At 43.3% G+C, this 21759-nt stretch overlaps 1 protein-coding gene across 1 annotated transcript in view; it reads left to right on the forward strand.

Moving 5' to 3' along the window:
- The window catches only part of KMT2C (lysine methyltransferase 2C), a gene marked incomplete at its 5' end in the record, with an annotated part of 338124 nt that overhangs the window by 284336 nt on the left and 32029 nt on the right, over positions 1-21759 (forward strand). Inside the window, 9 exons of the mRNA XM_084618362.1 lie at positions 193-407; positions 569-642; positions 2006-2188; positions 2842-4719; positions 8375-8700; positions 9633-11437; positions 12183-12294; positions 15169-15247; positions 15367-15430. Of these exons, the coding sequence (XP_084474488.1) occupies positions 193-407; positions 569-642; positions 2006-2188; positions 2842-4719; positions 8375-8700; positions 9633-11437; positions 12183-12294; positions 15169-15247; positions 15367-15430 (4736 nt within the window). The remainder of the gene's footprint in view (positions 1-192; positions 408-568; positions 643-2005; positions 2189-2841; positions 4720-8374; positions 8701-9632; positions 11438-12182; positions 12295-15168; positions 15248-15366; positions 15431-21759) is intronic.

The following is a 21759-nucleotide window of genomic DNA, read 5'->3' on the forward strand; positions in this document are numbered from 1 at the left end:
CTTGCCACTGCACACTTTAAATGTTTATTATTTGACAGAGACATTAAATACATTTTAAATACATTTTAAATGCTCTTTTAAATCTTTTCAAAAGACATGATACTAACTGCTGGAGTAGTTAACAGAGTATTTACAAAATAAATTTTCATATTATATTGAGAGGAAAATTAAACATCTTTTTTGATTTGTCAGGGATAAGAACCCAGCATTTAATCCAATAGTAAATGATCCTAACAGTTCATGGACACCATCTGCTCCCGCTATGGAAGGAGAAGGGGATACAATGTCCAATGCTCAAAGAAGCACTCTGAAGTGGGAAAAAGAAGAAGCACTAGGTGAAATGGCAACAGTAGCACCTGTGCTGTACACAAATATCAACTTCCCCAACCTAAAGGAAGAATTCCCAGGTAAGTGAATGATTTATTGTATAGGGGCACAAATTTTGTAACAGTTCTATTATGCACCTTTCTTCACCAAAGGATTAACTGTTTCTACTTCTAAAAATTGTCTGAAGTATAAAATCATCAAAATCCTGCAAACTAGAACAATATATTGGTTTTTGTTGCAGACTGGACTACAAGAGTGAAGCAGATTGCTAAACTGTGGAGAAAAGCAAGCTCACAAGAAAGAGCACCATATGTGGTAAAAATAACTAAAACTAGCATTTGTACACTTTGGGAGACATTTAATCTGCAGGGTGTTTGGTTTTAAAACTACTAAAAGTTCACTGGTTCCAGAAGATGCAGTTGTAAACCTCTGTAATTTTAGAACTTGTTTCTAAAGCTATTTTCTCAGTCATTCAGTCTTAATATAAACTACGTCCATTTATTTATTTATATTACCTAGAGGCCCCAGCCGAGATCAGTATGCTAGGTGTTGTACATACATGTAGTAAGAGAGATACTCTTCCCCAAAGAGCTTACAGTCCAAATGTCTGCTGATGGTTATTATTCGTGGACTACAGATGTGATTAACACTGTACCAACATAGAAAAAACCACAGTGCCCACCTCTAACAGCTTTCATTCTGAATAAGATAATTAAAACTACCAAGTGACTGAAGCTCAAAAGCCAGCTTTCCTGCTCTTACTGTAGCTTTCTTTACTTTATCACTTTTTAATATGTACCATCTCATCACTTTAAAAAGGGAGCAAAAATGCCACACCAATTTGAGGATTTTGTAAGAAGCTGCAGGCATTAGTTCAGCTGCCATTATGGCTTTGAGGCTGTCATCCTTGACTGCTTTTTAAAATCTTTAAAAGGTTCATTTCTGCAAGGTGCAATATCCATTTGAGAACTGTAACATAAATCTGAAAAAAGCAACTGTCAGGATTTGATGCTCAGAAGGAGCCAGATTCAAAATGTCAGCCAGAAGCGACTCCCTGAAGCAGCCATTAAAAGTTTAAAAGTTCCAGTATTGCTTGAAAATGCTTATCTTAAGAGTTGTTATTGTGCAATCCAATTTTTCTTTGTCCTTAATCCTATGCTTGTACTGTTAGCCTGGGTCAGAGTGAGATGCATAGAGGCTGTTTAATGTAGTCCACTAGTGCATATGATTCTCCTGTAACTGAAGTTCTCCAGATGAGTCCAAATGAACCTCTGTTGATTCATCTTACCTGTGAGCCACCTGTTTTCTTCAGATCTTGGACCACACAAATATGAGATTTGATGTGTGTATTGATATATTTGAATTTCTTTATCCCTGTGCTGCATGTAAACAGAATCTCCTAACCTACATTTAAAGCCTCTATTGTTAATGATTCTTTTGCCCTCACATGGTTTGACATATACAAATCCCACACTGCAGCTTTGTCGAGACTATAAACTTGCAGTTAGTAGCTCTGGTTACAAGAGAGTAACCTAGTTTGTTCTTGATCGTGTGCGATTAAATCAGACCACATAAATAATTTGGTTGTAGATTTTGTAGGAAGAATGGGTAGATGCAGTACTTACACTTATCAAAAGAAAACAAGAAAAATTACTTGTATTTTTATTTTTTTCCTCAGCAAAAAGCCAGAGATAATAGAGCTGCTCTGCGCATCAATAAAGTGCAGATGTCAAATGACTCCATGAAAAGGCAGCAGCAACAGGATAGCATTGATCATAGCTCTCGAATCGACTCAGACCTCTTTAAAGATCCTTTAAAGCAGAGGGAATCGGAACATGAGCAGGAGTGGAAATTCAGACAGGTGTGTTATATTTGGTCGTTTATTATTGTGAGATTTTTTTTATTGGCAGTTGCTGTGCTTAATGGATTAAAATCAATTTTAATCTACCCAAGGAAGGAAATATAAATTCATAACATGCACTCTGCATAGAGTGAAGATTTTTGTCATAAGTAGAAAACGTATATAAAAATATTTGTGACTTATTTTTTCCATTTCAGTTGATTCTTAACATAATTAATTATCTTTATTTCTGTGGCGCCAGCCAAGAGCAATGGCATATGCCCTTTTCTGTCATATGTCACAGAAAAGGCCCTCACCCTGGGGACTCTCACTTTAAATGAGACTGGCACTTTTCTTTTTCTCCAAAGCCCATTACCTCTTGTCAATGAGGCTGCATCACTTCTTCAGTATGGATGGTTGGCAAGCAGCTTTATTCCTCTGGGAGTCTGGGAAATACTTTTCCCCAGTTGGTCAATGGGGAGCATGCCAATGTAATTTAGTTTCATAAATGACCAGGCATTCTGCCCCCACTGTACTTAAGCTTTTAAATTATTCTTAACTGATCTCATATGTCTCTAAAGATGCTAATTCATTGATGCTCAGTCATCAAAATGCCCTTGCTTATGTTCCCTGGACTAATAAATGTAACCTTTTCTCTTCCCATCTTAAACCAGCAAATGCGTCAGAAAAGTAAGCAGCAAGCCAAAATTGAAGCCACACAAAAACTTGAGCAAGTGAAAAATGAGCAGCAACAGCAGCAACAACAACAACAGTTCGGTTCACAACAGCTTCTGAACCAGTCTGGCTCAGACACACCTAGTAGTGGGATACAGAGCCCCTTAACACCTCAGACTGGCAATGGAAATATGTCCCCTGCTCAACAGACATTCCACAAAGACCTATTTACAAAACAACAACTACCTGGTACCCCTACTTCAGTATCCTCAGATGATGTGTTCCTCAAACCACAAGCTCCACCTCCACCCCCAACCTCAGCTAGAATGCCAGTACAGGATCTTCTTGCTCAGTCACAGACGCCTCAGCCTCAATCACAACAGATGTTTCCTCCAAGTTCTACAAACTCTAGACCGCCCTCTCCAATGGATCCATATGCTAAAATGGTGGGAACACCTAGGCCACCACCTGTTAACCAAAACTTTGTTAGAAGAAATACCATTACACCAGTGGATACCTGTCCTCCACCATCATCTGTATCCAGGCCCATTCAAGTAAGTGAACCAGCAGGAAGCAGGCCTTCACCAGCTAGAGATTCATGTTCTTCATCTCCAGTTAGCAATGACCCCTATGCAAAACCACCAGATACACCCAGACCTGTAATGGCAGCAGATCAGTTCCCCAAACCTTTGGGGGTACCAAGATCTCCCATAATTATGGAACAATCAGGGAAAGTTCCTTTAACAACTGGAAGCAATGACGCATTCACTAAACCAGCTCCTAGAACAGATATATTTCAAAGACAAAGAATAAGTCCTGCTGATCCATATGCACGACCACCACTGACTCCTACTCCCATTGTTGATGGCAGCCCTGGACCCTTTAAAACTCCAATGCGCCCACCACAGTCCCCACAAGATCCTTATGGATCAATGCCACCAACACCAAGACGCATTGCTGTTGATCCATATGAAAGGCCTGTCTTGACACCAAGGCCAGTGGATAGCTTTTCCCACAATCAGTCTAATGATCCATATAGCCAGCCTCCTCTGACTCCTCACCCTGCAATAAAGGAGCCTTTTGCCCATCCACCCCGGGTAATGCGACAGCAGAGTGACTCTTTTTCTCAGTCTGGACCCATTTCAAGGCCAGCCTCTCAGGACCCTTATTCCCAATCTCCAGGTACTCCTCGGCCATCTGCTGACCCTTATTCCCAACCTCCAGGAACACCTCGACCCACCACTGTTGATCCATATATGCAGCAACCACCCACGCCAAGACCTACACAGCCAGCAGATTTATTTGTTCAGTCTCCAGCAAATCAGAGACATTCTGATCCGTATGCCCAACCTCCTGGAACACCAAGGCCAGTTATTAATGACCCTTATTCTCAGCCACCAGCAACTTCAAGGCCAGGGATTCCAGAGAATTTTAACAGACCCATGGGAAGACCAGGACTAATGCCAAATCGAGATCCTTTCCTGCAGACATCCCAAAACAGAGGAACTACTCTGCAGGGCACTTTTGTAAGACCATCAGATCCATGTTCTCAAACTCCAAGACCAGCAGGACCTACTGTAACAGAATCATTTAGCCATGCTCCAGCAGCCCCAGCACATGATCCTTACGATCAGCCTCCAATGACTCCAAGACCTCAGCCAGAAACTTTTGGAACTAGTCAGCATGCCCATGAAGCTGACCAGCAAAGGTCTGGATCTGAGGGCAACTTTAATGCATCTGCAAATTCTCCAATGAGCTCTCAAGGGCAGCAGTTTTCAACAGTCTCACAAGCTTCTGGCCCAACACCAACTACAGGAGTAACAGATACACAGAATACCATGAACATGTCTCAGGCAGACACAGAGAAACTAAGACAGGTGAGCTCAGTATACAATTTAATGTTTCTGCTATTAAAATGTCACAATTAGAGGAATCTCCCCTTTTACATTGTTATAAAGTGGGGGTGTGAAACACAAAGCCCATTGGCCAGCCCTTGGCCACTTGACATGTTTCCCTGCCCCTTTTGACAAAATCAGAATATGCAGAATGCAAGTTTTCAATATTTTTAAGGCATAAGCTTCTAATTCTTACGTTTATGAAGAAAATTTTCTGAATTGTGACTAAGATAGTGCCATCTAGTCTGAAGCAGCCGCTCTAAAGGTATTTCTACACCATAAATAAAGGTGATATTGTAGCATGAATAGGCATACTAACGCTAAATTTGATCTAGCCAGTAACAGTAGTAATGAAGGTGTGGCAACACAGACTTCAGCGTTGGCTAGCAACCCAAGTATGTACCTAGGGCCCCTAAAAGGGTTGTTCTGGGGTGGCTAGGCCATGCCACACATCTTTACTGCTATTGTTACCTGCATAAGATAGATTAAAGCTAGCACATACCTACCCATGCAACTGTTACACCTTAATTTGCAGTGTGGACATAGCCTAAGAGTTTGATCCTACACTCATTGATGTCAGTGGCACAACTCCCATTGATTTGAGTGGTGTCGGATCAGACCCCAAGTGAGATGCAAACTGCTGCCATTGAGATGTGTGTTAAATCTGAAGCTTAATTATTACACTTTACGTACCAGGTTTTCAGAAAATGTAGGCGTGCTAGTATACATGGTATAAACTGAGCAGTTACTCATGCAAATGACCAAATAAGTGGCAGAAATAGATGTGAACTCAAAAGTGCTCTGTTTAGTTTTTCCCCCCCACAGATGGATGCTGAATAAGACAGTAATTTTACTGCAGTAGAACCTCAAAGATATGAACACCAGAGTTATGGACTTACCAGTCAACCGGGCACCCTGTGGAACTGGAAGTAATCAATCAGGCATCAGCCGGGGGAGACACAGGGAAAAAAAGCAAATACTGTACTGCCTCTGGGCTTTGGCTCAAGGCTTCAGTGGGGTGGGGGAGAACTGGGGCTGCAGCTGCATGATGGGGGGTCAGGGGTCCGGGCAAGCGGGCAGGGTCAGGGCTTGTGACCCTTGGGAGCATCAGAGCTTTAGACCTAGGGGGAGTGCTGGGGCTCATGGCTTCACCCTGTGGCTCCATTCCCAGCTTCAGCCCCACAGGGGGTGCCGGGGCTCAAGCCTTTAGCTACAAGAGGAGCACTGGTTTCAGCCCCAGCACTCCCCCAATAGCCACAGCCCCGAGCCCCAGCTCACTCGCACCAACTGAAACTGGCAGCAGAGCTGTGGGGAGCCCTGAGCCTCAGCGCCCCCTACAGGGCAAAGTCGGAAACAGAGCTGCAGGGCTGACACCCTGAACCCCAGTGCTCACCCCAGGTCTAAAGCCCTGAGCCATAGTGCTCCCACGGGGCAGAAACCCTGAGTCCCGACCTGGGGCCATGACCCGACCACACACACACACATCCCCGCGCAGCTGCAGCCCCAACCACCCTCTGGCTGAAGTCCGTAACTTCTTGTTCAGAGTTACGGAACATTTCAGAGTAATGAAAAACCTCCATTTTCGAGGCATCCATAGCTCTGAGGTTCTACTGTAACTAAATCACAGTTGCTACCACAGGGCCTTCTACCCACAGTTTTGTTAGCAAACTTCTCAGCATCATCAGAAGGAGATACAGTGTGGATTGAGGATCCGTTGAATGAACCTAACTATGTAACCCTGGCCCACTGACCATGACTGAAAATGCAGTTCAGCATTCTGCATAGAGTATTTACCACCTCTGATATAATGTGATTATTTCTGGCCTTGACACATCTCAGACTATTGGACCTTAAAATTGTGACATTCGAATGTAGATAAAAACTGTTTTGTGTCATTTTTTGAGATTTCTAAATGTTACAGATTAAAAGTTTTCTTTACCTTCAAGAACTTGAACAGTTGGACAGACCTGTGAGGCGTTTAATAGGATTTTGAAGGAAGAGTAAAGAAAAAGTCACTAATATTGTAACAGTCTAAATTGTTTATCGACAGGCTAGGTACAGCAGGGTTATTGGCTGTTTGAGTTCACACACAGTCCTCTACAAGTGTGCCTCCATGATTACTTGGAGGGACTTTTGCTAGAGGTTATGGGGTAGATTGGTTTCCATGCAAATTCGTCCTTTCTCTGTTTGAGAATGCTGACGTCAATTATGTTGGTGATTTCTGCAGTATGTCCACCTGACTATTAGGAACTGGACCAAGAACACCAAAACATGTCACATAAACCACCAAATAGCAAATAAGTATTAGATAGTAAGGTCTCTTGATCACTGCTGTCCTGGACCACATTCCTTCTGGGATTATGCTAGTGTAGATTCTGGGAAAAATCAGAAGGCAGAAAGTCCACCTTGGGATGGGGATGTGGCTGAGGCTGAGGTTAGAATTGTGGAGCTTTAATCTCCTTTTGTGTGAAGGAACTCTAGGAGCCTAATGCAGCCTAAAAATTGACAGTGCTGGCCAGGAAGGGGGCCTGGCCAGGGTAGCATCTGCCACTGCTGTTAGACCAAAAGTAGTTTTCCCTAGCTAAATTTCTGATCACCTGACCTCCTTCAGAATTCACCTTTCCTTATTGCGCAAGGGCACCATTGGGGCACAAAAGTATAAATGACAGCTCCTTGTGCTAACATTAGTGATCTGTCCTGTTAACCAAGACATATACGTTAGGCATAGTATTAATGTAAGTGTGGGTTCTTATGTTAACTGAATGTATTATCCACTCCCCACTATTCTGTTCACCTCTGTCAAGTCTCCCATAACACCTTGCATTAGTTGAAGTAAACTTTGGCTTAAGTAGATAGGAAAACTGTCAGGATCTAGACATATGGGTGTTTTACCATAACAACAGATAAGGAGTTATTCTCTCACACCAGTCCTGGAATGTCCCAAAGGAAAAGGACAAGATAAATGATTGTTCTACCCTGGTATACACCTAGGAGGTGCCTTCATGCCCTTTGGTACCTGGAATGCCTGTATTCAGAACAAAGAGATTGGGGGTGTACCATGGGATCAGAAAAACAAAATAGAAAGCTGATTGGTTAAATCTAGTTTCAGATGATGCACAGAGTACCTTTTTACATGTAAACAGGATGAGTATAAAAAGAATAACTTTAGCATTGTAACTTTGGAAGCATCTTCTTTGTAAGGTGAATTTAACAACACTGCATGAGAAGGCTTTCTAGAAACTGGTCTCATATTGAGCCTTTCTTTCTGTACTATACTGTTATTGACTTTGAGCAATAAAACTGACTGGTATTGGTTGTTTGGTCTCTTGAATATATTTCATAATGAACTAAAGTGTGATCAAGCAATTTACTAAACAATTTATCAACAGACCCTTGGTGAATAGGGGGCCTTGAGGTGAAAGATCTCACTAGCCTCTTACCAATACCCTGAATCATGTCATCTGGTTTTTGATTAGTTTGCAAGGGAATTATAGGGGGGGGGCGTTTTTAGTGAGTGGGAGGAAAGATTGTTCTGTTTATACAAGATTCTTGGCTCTTGGGGACTTTACCCAATAGATTATAACATTTTGAAAGTAGATTTATTTCAGTAGTGAACATAATATATTTTTTAATCCAGCGCCAGAAATTGCGTGAAATTATTCTGCAGCAACAGCAGCAGAAGAAGAATGCTATCCGTCAGGAAAAAGCACTACAGGATCCAGCCACGCCTCCCCATGCAGCTCCGCATCAACACTGGCAGCAAGAAAATCTAAATCAGATTTTTAACCGACCTCCTCCTCCCTACCCTGGGAATATTAGAGCATCCATCATCCCTCCAGGTGGTCCAAGGTTTGCAGTGTTCCCAAAAGATCAACGTGGACCATTTCCTGCTGATGGGCAGTTTAATAGACCCCAATTTCCAGGAGATATGACTGCCATGGGAATGAGGCCTCATGGTCTTAGGTATGATTTTTGATTTCTTAAAATATAAGTATTTAAGAGAGAGTTCTAAACTGTTATAAGGATTTCCTGTAAAATGGCCTGTGCAACACTGATGTAATTTGCCTACCGCAGCCCCAATCCTGTAACCACTTATACACATGTTTAGTTTTAAGCACATGTGTAATCACTTTGAAGTAAATATATAAAGTTAAGTATGCATGTAAGCATCTGAGGTTATTGCAGCCTATATTTTTACTCTAGTTGATTGTGTGTGTTACTGGAAATTGTTCAACAATTAAAACTTAGTAATACATTGTTGGTTTTTTGGCAGTTTGGGGGAGATGAAGGATGGGAATTTTTTTCCTTGCATTATGCCACCTGTGTATACAAGGCCCATAAAACTGCATTTTTAGGCATTTATAGAGAAAATTATTTAATCCAACTTTAGTTTTGATTTATGAATATGGTGTCAATGAAAATATTATTGTCCTTGTGTAAAGTATACACAATCAAGAAACAACTTGTATTCTGTGTCATTATTTTTTTAAGTAGTGCCAAGATGTGAAATAAATATCAATACTGAAATATTGGGGGGGGTTGGTCCCCCAATTTTCTTTTACGCTTACTGAGTTCAATTAAAATATGGAATGTCTAGCAAGATAGTTTTTGCTGTAAGAAGCATTTTTATCCAAGATTATTTGGGTTGAGGGGTTGGTACAGCACAAGTTGTTTGTTTAAACATAATGAATGCAGTTATTTTAGTTATATTTTTTCATTCTGTTCAGAAAGCTCACTTAAAGTTTGAGATTGGTCAAAATAAAATATTTATTTAAATGTATTAAAGAACATAATATGCAAAATATTGAAGCAATTAGTTGTTTTCTGAAATATGCCAGATCAGGTGGGCCAAATGAATCAAGAGAACTAATTCTTTAATAAATCTTTGATTTCAGATTTGGGTTTCCAGGAGGTGGACATGGTCCACCAACAGGTCAAGAACGTTTTCTTGGGCCTCAACAACAAATGCAACGCGCTGGAGTTCCACCACAGCTGAGAAGATCTTTGTCTATAGATATGCCTAGACCGTTGAACAACACACATATGAATAGTCCAGCTGGACTGTCTCAGCATTTTCCACCACAGGGTATTCAGGTTCAGCAACACAATATACTGGGGCAAGCATTCATTGAGTTACGCCACAGAGCCCCTGATGGCAGACCAAGACTCCCTTTTAATTCCTCTGCTGCTAATGTTATAGAGACAGCACCCCAGCATCAGCGGCATACAGGATTTATACCTAGGCAGGACTTTCAGGGTCCAAGACACATAGATCCAGTGAGACGTAATCCTCAAGGTCTAACTAACCAGTTACAGATGTCTACAAATTTGGAGCATTTGCCACAATCTCAGCAGGATAATCATGACCATCCGCCCGTGCTCGTCATGCGTTCTTTAAGTCATCCCCCGGTTAATGATGCTTTTTCAGGGACTCCTTTGCCTACATCTGCACCCACTGAGACACCTGGGAATCTACAGATTCCCAACCAGCCAACTGGATTAGAAGAGAAGCTTGATTCTGATGATCCCTCTGTAAAAGACTTAGATGTCAAAGACCTGGATGGGGTTGAAGTCAAGGACTTAGATGATGAGGATCTTGAAAATCTAAATCTAGATCCAGAGGATGGGAAAGGAGATGAATTGGACACTTTAGATAATCTAGAAACCAATGATCCTCACCTTGATGACCTTCTGAGATCAGGGGAATTTGACATAATTGCATACACAGACCCAGAACTTGATCTGGAGGATAAAAAAAGTATGTTTAATGAGGAATTGGATCTTAGTGTTCCTATAGATGACAAATTAGATATCCAGAGCAAGACAGAAGAACCAAAACAGAAAGAACAAAGTGATAAAACTTCAGTCCCTGCTGATGCTCTTTCTCCGCAGAAGAAATCTTCTATGGATAGTGAGATTAAAACAGAAGTGCTTTCTCCAAACTCATTAGAGGAAACGAAGTCTGAAAATGAAAAAAATGGTGGACATGTGGAATCTGCAGGCCCTCAGCTTGCTGCTGAAACAAAGTTAAATGATGGAGAAAAAGCTCCTGTGCAGCCTAATAATCCAGAATTACCTGACAAAACTATTACTGCGCATCAGGAAACAACTGTGTCTAGTCCAAATGCTGCTCAGCTGCCTGCTCAGGGTGTTATAAGTTCTTGCAGTATTTCTGGGTCCACACCAGTCCTTTCAAGTCTGCTGGCCAATGAGAGTTCAGATAACTCAGACATAAGGACATTAGGCTCTTCACCTCAGTCTTTGCCAGCAACACAAACAAATCACGTATCGGGTGTTTCACAAACACTAATGACATCTGCTGGACAAATCTTGGAAAACACTTTAAATTCAAATCTGACCGTGGTTCCACGAATAAACCATAGCTTCTCTCAAGGGGCAACAGTAAATCCAGGATTTATCCAAGGTCAGTCAACTAATCACAGCTTTGGGACAGGACAACCTGGTAATCAAGCCGTGGCTTTGGCAAACCGCCCTGGTCCTAGTGGCATATCTGGTCCCCAGCAGATAATGCTCCCTCAGACTCTAGCCCAGCAGCAAAATCGTGAGAGACCTCTTTTGCTAGAGGAGCAGCCCCTTCTTCTGCAGGATCTTTTGGATCAGGAAAGGCAGGAGCAGCAGCAGCAGCGACAGATGCAAGCCATGATTCGTCAGCGTTCAGAGCCATTTTTCCCCAATATTGGTATGTATGTGATATCTTTTTTCATGCCGGTTAGTTCACTAGACAAATACCATATCAATTTATATTATTTAGATGTATAAAACAGGTATTTTAATCCACGGCTTGTAATGTAATACGAAAATGCTAAAAAACATACTGCGTCAATGTGTGGTACAGGAGTCTAAACACAACTGGAGCTTTCTGACTAGCGGTCACTGACGTATCAATATCAATAATGTCTACTAAGTGCACAAGTCGGACTCCTTTTCCTGGTTTTTTTATATATATAAATTCTATTTCATAATAGCAGTAAATTCCTTCTCCATGTCACTGTTCATGGTGACTAAGGCAGCCCTCTCAAATACCTCCATTAACTTGGTGGTGATTGTAATTTAACAGATTCGCCCTCTAGCCATGTCTCCTGTTCCAGCCTCTCTCAAACTAATATCCCTTCTTTTGCGTTTCTTGGCTCGCTGTAGCAATGAAAGTTATTCCATTTGCTATAATAGCACTGTCAATCCTATTCCTGAGATGCTTGCAGAAGTGCAAGTTTCTTACAGAATATAGAAACCTGCATGTTAATCCCTAGGTATAAAGTGAAGAAAAAAATTAATTTGCAGTATGCATGGTTAAATGATTGTAATACAGTTGATTTAAATTCAAAGGGATTAGTACATGTGCCAATACTGGAAATATTCATTATGTTGGTAGTTCAGTAAAATCAAAATGTTCAGCTATGTAATTCTTTACTATTTTTGTTTCATAGATTTTGATGCAATCACTGATCCCATAATGAAAGCAAAAATGGTAGCTCTTAAAGGTATCAATAAAGTAATGGCACAGAGCAATATGGGGATGCCACCAATGGTTATGAACAGGTAGGCAAAAGATGACACTATTGTTTAAAGTAAAAGTGACCCAAAGTAATATAATTTTTAGCCACCAGCATCAATAGACCTGAAGAAGAGCTCTGTGTGTCTTGAAAGCTTGTGTCTCTCACCAACAGAAGTTGGTCCAATAAAAGATATGAGCTCACCCACCTTGTCCCTCTGGAGTCTGAAAACTCATTTTCAGCATCAGCAAATTATAGACCATCACAGCGAATCATAGTAGTAAGATGTGGGAAAAAGCCCATGTTATCATTTAGCTCATACTCTACGGCAAAATAGCATTGCTACTGGACTGGAATCAGAAGACCTGGGTTCCATTTTCAGCTCTACCACTGACCTATTGTAAGACTTTGGGCAAGCCACTTCATCTCTTTCTACCTGAGTTTCCTCATCTGTAAAATGTGTGATGATATATACAGTAGAACCTCAGAGTTATGAACATCAGAATTACGAACTCTCCGGTCAACCACACACCGCATTTGGAACCAGAAGTGTGCAATCACGTAGCAGCTCAGACCAAAAAAAAAAAGCAAATACAGTACAGTACTGTTTTAACCATAAGCTACTAAAACAATAAAGGGAAAGCAGCATTTTTCTTCTGCATAGTAAAGATCTATGAATCAAAATTGCTATTCAAGATTTAATTATTTTATTGTTATTACTGCCATAAATTTCCTAGTGCTTTTATCTAGACTAATTTTAAATGGTCCAAGCAATAGAGCTTCCAGCACTTCCCTCATAAGTCTCTACTCTATAGTGTAATAAAGCTGGACTGTTAGTAATGAAGACTTCACTATGGTGGTCCATGCCCTTGCCACTTCTAAGCTACATTACTGCAACTGTGTCTATTTGCAGCTACCCTAGAACAGTGTTTTTTAAAGCATGGGTCACAACCCACTACTGGATCGCAGCATGTAAGGCGCTGGGTTGCCTTGCTCTGGTCAGCACTGCCATTAAAAGTCCCGTTGACGGTGCTGCCCAGCTAAGGCAGGCTAGTGCCTACCTTTTCCGACACTGCACAGTGCCCCGGAAGCGGCCAGCAGCAGGTCCGGCTTCTAGGCAGGGGGGCCACAGGGCTCTGTACACTGCCCCCGCCCTGAGCACTGGCTCCACACTCCCATTGGCCAGTTGCTGGCCAATGGGAACTGGGGGGGTGGGCCTGCAGGCAAGAGTTGTGCGGAGCCGCTTGAGCACCTCTGCCTAGGAGCCAGACATGCAGCTGGCCACTTCCAGGCCACAGTACGGTCCGCGGTGCATCCCGGCTGCGTCGCTGACCAGGAACTGCCAGAGGTAAGTCCGTACCCCAACCCCATGCCCCAATCTCCTGCCACAGCCCTGAGCCCCCCCCCAAACCTGAAACCACTTCCTGAACCCCAAACTCCTCATCCCCAGCCCCACCCCAGAGCCTGCATCCCCAACCCCCTGCCCCAGCCCTGAGCCTCCCCAAAACCAGAGCCCCTCCTGCACCCCAGAGCCCTGACTCCCTCCCACACCACAACCCCCTGCCCCAGCCCTGAGCCTCCCCAAAACCAGAGCCCCTCCTGCACCCCAAACCCCTCATCCCCAGCCCAGAGCCCTGACTCCCTCCCACACCACAACCCCCTGCCACAGCCCTGAGCCTCCCCAAAACCAGAGCCCCTCCTGCACCCCAAACCCCTCATCCCCAGCCCAGAGCCCTGACTCCCTCCCGCACCACAACCCCCTGCCCCAGCCCTGAGCCTCCCCAAAACCAGAGCCCCTCCTGCACCCCAAACCCCTCATCCCCAGCCCAGAGCCCTGACTCCCTCCCACACCACAACCCCCTGCCCCAGCCCTGAGCCCCCCCCAAACCCAGAAGCCTTTCCTGCACCGCACACCCCTCATCCCTGGCTCCACCCCATAGCCTGCACCCCCAGCCCAAAGCCGTAACCCCCTTCCACACCCCAACCCCCTGCCCCAGCCCAGAGCTTGCTCCCACACCCTGAACCCCTCATTCCCGGCCCAACCCCATAGCCCTCACCCCCAACCCTCTGCCCCAGCCCTGAGCTCCTCCCACACCCCAAACCCCTCATCCCCAGCTCTGTTGGGTCACGGGCATCCATAATTTTCTTCAACTGGGTCCCCAGGAAAAAAATTCGAAAACCACTGCCCTCGAAGAGCACTTAGACACTTGTGCTAATGCAGACTGTAGTGACGCCCATCCTCAGTGGGCAGGATAACTGTGAGCACTGGCTTCCTCTTTGTTTCTAAATGCAATAAAAGGAATTGATTGTGATATTTAGAAGCCATGATCTAGGACACCGCCCCATGACAAATTGCATCTCCTTCTGTCTTGTCATTGGGGTTAAGCTCTTTGGGGTTCCATTTGTTGTTGCTCCCTGGAGTTACAGTGTCCCAGTTTAGCAGCAGTGCCTTTTAAAAAACTATTTATAATGCCCAAAATGCTGTTTACCCTAATTTGTGCAGGTATTTATACTGTGGTATCTAAGCACATTGAATCCTACTTTTTCCATCACATAGCATTTAAAATTCAAGCACAGAGATTTCTCGAGTGATCTGTATGTGTTCAGCTGTCCTTATGAATCATCACTGTTAGGAAACTCCAGGTAGCTCCTGGTATTAGGCAACATAAACCATTTTTAGTTAATGCCTTTGTGAATTATAAGGCACAACAGGTTGAACTTAAGACAAAGTGTTACAAGGGTGTAATAAGAAATATCATTTTCAAAATCTGGCAAGTAATTAGGATGTAGTAGTTCTAACAAATATCTCTAAAAGGTTGGAAGTTTTATTTTAGATCAAAATAATTTGAAACAATGCATCTGTACTAAAGTGCTCACTGGTTTTAAAAGTCTGTTATAGCTGATCTTTATGTATCAATAGGTTTCCCTTTATGGGTCAGCCAATGTCAGGAACGCAGACTAGCGAAGGCCAGAATCTTATGCAGCAACCAATTACACAGGTAACATAACTTAATATGACAGTTACAGCAGAAGTGTTTATAAATGATGAATATTTTATTTTCTTCTTAAAAGGAATTGTGATTTAGTCACTTTGCCTATACATTTTACTGATTTTTAGGATGGAAGTTTGACACCTCAGATTTCTAGGCCTAATCCTCCGAATTTTGGTCCTGGTTTTGTCAGTAAGTATAAACCTTATAATTTCTTGTATATGAACCTGGGGTTTCATATTGCAGTTTCTTTTTTAAAGGGAAATGTCACACATGAATACTTGATTGCCAAAAATGTTTTCCTAGCTCCACTAATTCTCTGGCTTACTTAAAATTTATCATTTCATAATTATGATATTAATTCATAACAAAATACAAACTCTTAAAACATTAAAACAATATCAACATTTCATATTAACATTTTATCTAAAAAAAATCCTCAAAACATCGTGAGGAAAGATGGAAATTTATACAAATAGGAATCTGATAGTATTAATCATATAGAGTAATTAGTATTTTCCAATGGCAAAAGAATAGTAATTAATTATATATTAAACTACAGTCAGCTATCTCAAAAATCTAATAATGACTGCTGGCTCTCTATTGGAATAGTTATCCAAAATAACAAGTTATTTTTAATTTAAAAATGAAAAAGGTTTTTGCATCATCAGTCAAAAAGAAAAAAGATTTTTGGAATTTAGTTAAGCAAAGCTTGTCAGAAAACCAGAAAAACTAACTGCAGGAACCTCTACCTACAGAGAGAGCAATTTTAGTCATCCTGAATTGGTGTTTTTAGAAATACTTGGAAACGTGTATCTATTTTAGTTGATACACCTAATATTTCATTTCCTCCTGCCCCGTCCCCAACAAACTGTAGTCCTTACATTCTATCATGAGAGAGATTTAACTGTAGATTTAAATACTGAACATTTTTTTACATATCCTAAGAAGTTTTTGCGTCTGTAAAAAATCTCCCCAAGTATTTAATAACAACAAAACAGAAGTAGCTAGATTCCCCCCTCCAGATATTGGAGGCCCAATGCACAAAATGCAGTTAGAAACTTTACTCGAGTTTTCTAGACTTTCTGGGAGGGATTTTCAATAACATTCAGCATTGATTTAACTATAATGAGACCAGATCTGGGCCAATATTGAGCCCTTTTGAAAATCCCACCCTCCTGTTTTTTTTTTTTTGATGCAACAAGCAGTTACCCTTAACGAGGACATGTTAATATTTCAGTATGTTCAATCTCACTTTCCTGAGCCAAACATCTTTTCTCCACATCCACAAAGATATACTCTAACATTTCCACTCAGTTGTCACTTTGGGCAATATTATTAGACACAGAATCTAATCTAGCATTGAAGGAATCAAGGTATCCATTGAGAGTATGAATAGCTGTAAGAATTGAATCAGTAGATACACTAGATTCTGCAAGTGCGTGTAGTGCAGTGACAACTAAGGTAGAATAAGGTGGGTATTGGAGCACAAGGGAAGACCTATTTGTGCCAAAACCATTGTACATCATAAGGATATCTGCAAAACATGTTTATAATGGAGTTCTGTCCCTGTTTTTCTGTTTACTGTATCTATTGACTCACTTCTGGGTGACTGGGCAACAAATGGCAGATGAAATTCAATGTTGATAAATGCAAAGTAATGCACATTGGAAAATGTAATCCCAACTATACATATAAAATGATGGGGTCTGAATTAGCTGTTACCACTCAAGAAAGAGATCTGAACACATCCAAGTGAACAGAATGTTGGGAATCATTAAGTAAGGGATAAATAATAAAACAGGAAAATATCATATTGCCTCTATATAAATCCATGGTATGCCCACATCTTGAATACTGCATGCAGATGTGGTTGCCCCATCTCAAAAAGACAGATTGGACTTGGAAAAGGTTCAGAAAAGGACAACAAAAATTATTAGGGGTATGGAATGACTTCCATATGAGGAGAGATTAATAAGACTGGGACTTTTTAGCTTGGAAAAGAGATGACTAAGGGGGGATATGATAGAGCTCTATAAAATCCTGACTGGTGTGGAGAAAGTAAATAAGGAAGTGTTATTTACTCCTTCTCATAACACAAAAACTAGGTGCCACCAAATGAAATTAATAGGAAGCAGGACTAAAACAAACAAAAGGAAGTATTTTTTCACACAACGCACAGTCAACCTGTGGAACTCCTTGTCAGATGATGTTGTGAAGGCCAGCACTATAACAGGGTTCAAAAAAAAACTACATTCATGGAGGATAGGTCCATCAATGGCCATTAGGCAGGATGGGCAGGGAGGATGTCCCTAGCCACTGTTTGCCAGAAGCTGGGAATGGGTGACAGGGGATGGATCACTTGATGATTACCTGCTCTGTTCATTCCCTCTGGGGCACTTGCCATTGACCACTGTCGGAAGACAGGTTACTGGGCTAGATGGATCCTTGGTCTGACCCAGTATGGCATTTCTTATGTTCTATCATATGAGAAAACTGGTACTGTTCCCAGACCTGGCCTCCTTCTCCCCAATCCTAGACTGAAAGCAGCTGAGAATATTATTGGAAGTACAGTAGATTCTGCTTATTAGCAATCCCTCATTTGCCAGCAAAAAAAAGTTGCCATTATACAGCATTTGTCAATAAGCAGAAGGAAAGTTTGCAGGGCTGCAGCCAGGGAAGACGCATCCCAGTGCTTCCTTCGCTGGCTGCAGCCCCACAAACCTGCCTGCAGGCAGGGCAGCAGCAGGGAGGGAGGTTCCAGCCCAGATGCCAGGGCTTCTTACTCTGAGCAGAGGCCTTGGGGGCCCACAGAGCTGCATGGTACCTCTCCCTGTGCTTCCAGGGGGTCGAAGCTCCTCACATCCCAGCTCTTCCTTCTCTAGGTGCAGCCCCCAGCAGTGTGCAGCCCAGAGAGCACAGGGAAAGGTACCACATAACTCTAGCATCAAGGCTGCAGCCCCGCTCCCTGCTAGTGCCCGCCCATAGCCTCCCCTCCCAGTCTGCAGCCCCTCACTTCCTATGTAGACCCTGTGCACTGGCAGGTTTTCAAGGCTGCAGTCCCAGAAGGAAGCTCTGGGTTGTGCTGAGCACTGGGCACAGGTAGGTTCGTGTGGCTGCAGCCAAGGAAGGCATGTCCCAGCCCTTCCTTCCCTGGCTGCAGCTTTGCAAACCGCCTGTGTCTGGAGCCTTTGTTCCAAAAAAATGTTTGTAATAAGAGGCATGCCATTGTCAATATCCAGAGGCCATTAACATTAAAGTAAATGGAATGGGATTAGCTCCTGGCAAAACGTTGCTATTAGCCCGATGTTAATATCTGGGTTGCTAGTAAGCAGAATCTACTGTAACATGCTTTGCCCCCAGGAGATGGGTGAAGGAGCCTTGGGGTTACTCTGTAGTGATCCTGATAGCCAAACTACATTTACGAGCTCTGAGAAGAGTAATACCCAGTTATCTGCCAAAAAGGGCAATTTCTGTAGTAAAAAGCCATTTGGGACTGGAGGCCCTTGACTGAGAACTGGAGAAATATGCATTGTACATAAAAGACAAATAAAAAGCTCTCCTAAAATAAATAAATAACACTGAGACCCATTTTAAGTTGATCTTATTGCAGTGACTTCAGTAGTTCTTCAAAACAGTTTTTATTTTAATTAATAATTCTGTAGATGCTTGAGATTACAAATATCTCATGCAGTCTAATTTTTCTCAGTGATTTTTTTTATATTTCTTCCATTTCCTAGTGGTCTTATGTAAAAAAATAATATAAAGAGATTCCCTTCTCACTGAATACAATTTTAAACACTATCTGTGGTCAGAGATGAGGTGATTTGTTACATTAATGGGCATAACTTTATATTCTTCTTCAAGTGATTGCTCAGGTTGATTCCATTCTAGGTGTGCGCGCGCCCATGTGCACGGTCGTCAGAGATTTTTGCCTTAGCGGGATCCATAGGGCCAGCTGTAGCTGACCCCTTGAGTGCCGCGCTCAGGTGTCAGTATATCAGGCACTGCTGGCCCTGCGCCCTCTCAGTTCCTTCTTCCCGCCTATGGTGGTTAGTTGGAATGCCTTTCCTTGCATAGCAAGGGCTAGCGGTTTCATATCTTCTGACTTCAAGCCTTAGGACCTTGGAAATAATTGTTTATAGTTAAGGCTGTGAGTTTGTCACGGAGGTCATGGATTCCATGACTTTCCCTGACCTCCATGACTTCTGCAGCGGCTGGTGTGCCTGGCTCAGGGGCAGCTCAGGCAGCCCCTGCGCCAGGTGCACCAGCTGCTGCTGGGGCCGTCTCGGGCCACTGCCACCTCCCATCCTGCAGTAAAGTTTGTGTGGGGGAGGGAGCAGGAGCACGGGATGGGGTGAGGTGGGCTCTGGAGGGCTCCCCGGAAGCAGCAACATCCCCCTCCCTCAACTTCTAGGCGGAGGTGTGGCCAGGCAACTCTGTGCACGGCCTCCGCCCAGAGTGCTGGCTTCGCAGCTCCCATTGGCTGGGAACCACAGCCAGTGGGAACTGCGGGAGTGGTGCCTGCAGGCTGAGCCTGCGTGCAGAGCTGCCTGGCCACACCTCCGCCTAGGAGCTAAGCAGCATTGCAGCTACCCCTTTGGCCGGATCTGCTGTCCCAGAACCATGGAAGCCTTTTACACCCGAACCTGGCGGCACTGCACTTGATGGCTTGGCTACTGCATGTCTAAGCGTGGACGAATGGGCATGCTTGGCCCATGTTCAGTAGATTTTTCTGGGTAGCAGGAAACCCTCCACCAGAGTGACTTATGTGGCCAAATGGAAAAGGTTCACGTGCTGGGCCCCGGAATGAGGTATTCGGGCCGTGCAGGCCCCACTGCAGAAGGTACTGGATTATCTGCTGCACCTCAAACTCCAAGATTTGTCCCTGTCATCAATCAAGGTCGACCTGATCACTATCTCGGCTTTCCATCCTCCGTTCCAACACAGGTCGATCTTCACTCACGACACAACAGCATGGCTTTTGAAAGGTCTGGAGCATCTCTACCTGCACGTCTGGGATCCTGTCCCCTCGGAACCTGAATCTTGTGATGTTGAGGCTCACGGAGCCTCCCTTTGAGCCTCTGGCTTCCTGCTGTCTCCTGCTTCTCTCCTGGAAGGTTGCGTTCCTGATCACAATAACGTCAGCCCGCAGGGTGTCCAAGATTAGGGCACTCACTTCGGAGCCGCCCTATACAGTCTTCTACAAGGATAAAGTCCAGCTGTGAACTCACCCAGCATTTCTGCGCAAGGTCGTTTCCCAGTTTCATACTAGCATGGATATATACTTACCCATCTTCTTTCCAAAGCCTCATGTGTCAGATAAGGAGCTCAGGCTACACATCCTTCCATCCAGGATGTCAGGAGGGCACCGGCCTTCTACGTAGATAGAACAAAGCCATTCTGTAAGTCAGTGCAGTTGTTCGTTGCCGTGGCAGACAGAATGAAAGGTCGCCCAGTGTCTGCTAAGAGGATTTTGTCCTTGATCACGGCCTGTATCTGCTACTGCTATGAGCTGGTGAAAGTGCCTCTGCTGGCGATCGCGACTGCACACTTGACTAGGGCACAAGTGTCGTCAGCAGCCTTCCTGGCACAGATACCATTCCAAGAGATCTGTAGGGCCACTACCTGGTTGTCTGTCCACATGTTCGCATCTCATTATGCGCTTACCCAGCAAGCTCGAGACGACGTTGCCTTTGGCAGAGCAGTGCTGCAAGCTGCAAAACCGTGAACTCTGAGCCCACTTCCATTGATACTGCTTGTGAGTCACTTAGAATGGAATCAACATGAGCAAGCACTTGAAGAAGAAAAATTGGTTACCCACCTTTTGTAACTGTTGTTCTTCAAGATGTGTAGCTCATGTCCATTCCATTACCTGCCCTCCTACCCTTCTGTCAGAGTTGCCAGCAAGAAGGAGTTGAGAGGGCGTAGGGCTGGCAGCACCTGATGTACCAACGCGTGAGCGTGGCACTCAAGGGGGCGCCACAGCTGGCCCTACGGATACCGCTAAGGCAAAAATCTCAGATAACTGTGCACATCTAGAATGGAATGGGCATGAGCAACACATCTCAAAAACCAACAGTTACGAAAGGTAGGTAACAATTTTTTTCAATCCCTTTGCTCTTATTACTCCTGTGGTCTGTGATTTCAATTGGCTATTTCAGTTGTGGTAAGGTGGTGTTTTTACCCTAGTATGCCCTACATGCTTTGTATCCTATCTGTTTGAGAGACTGCCTCTCCCCATGTGTTATGATCATCTGACATTCTTAAGTTTAGTTTAAACAGGAGGGGGCTGGTAGCAAAGTAAGGGTTTTCATTTCCCTTCTGGATCCACTAGAGCCCAAATTTGGTCATGACCAAATCATGGTACAAGATTCAGCTGTGCTCCTATGCTTCTCCTGTGTTGGGGGCTGATAGGGAGATAAATGGAATGATGGCATAGAGTTTGTTTTTGGGGAACTTGGTGGGGCTTAGATATTGTTTGGGATTTGAAAGCCTTTTTAGAAGTTCTATTTCTTTTT

The sequence above is a fragment of the Lepidochelys olivacea genome (assembly GCF_965140295.1).
Source record: "Lepidochelys olivacea isolate rLepOli2 genome assembly, chromosome: 2".
NCBI classification, from domain to species: Eukaryota; Metazoa; Chordata; order Testudines; family Cheloniidae; genus Lepidochelys; species Lepidochelys olivacea.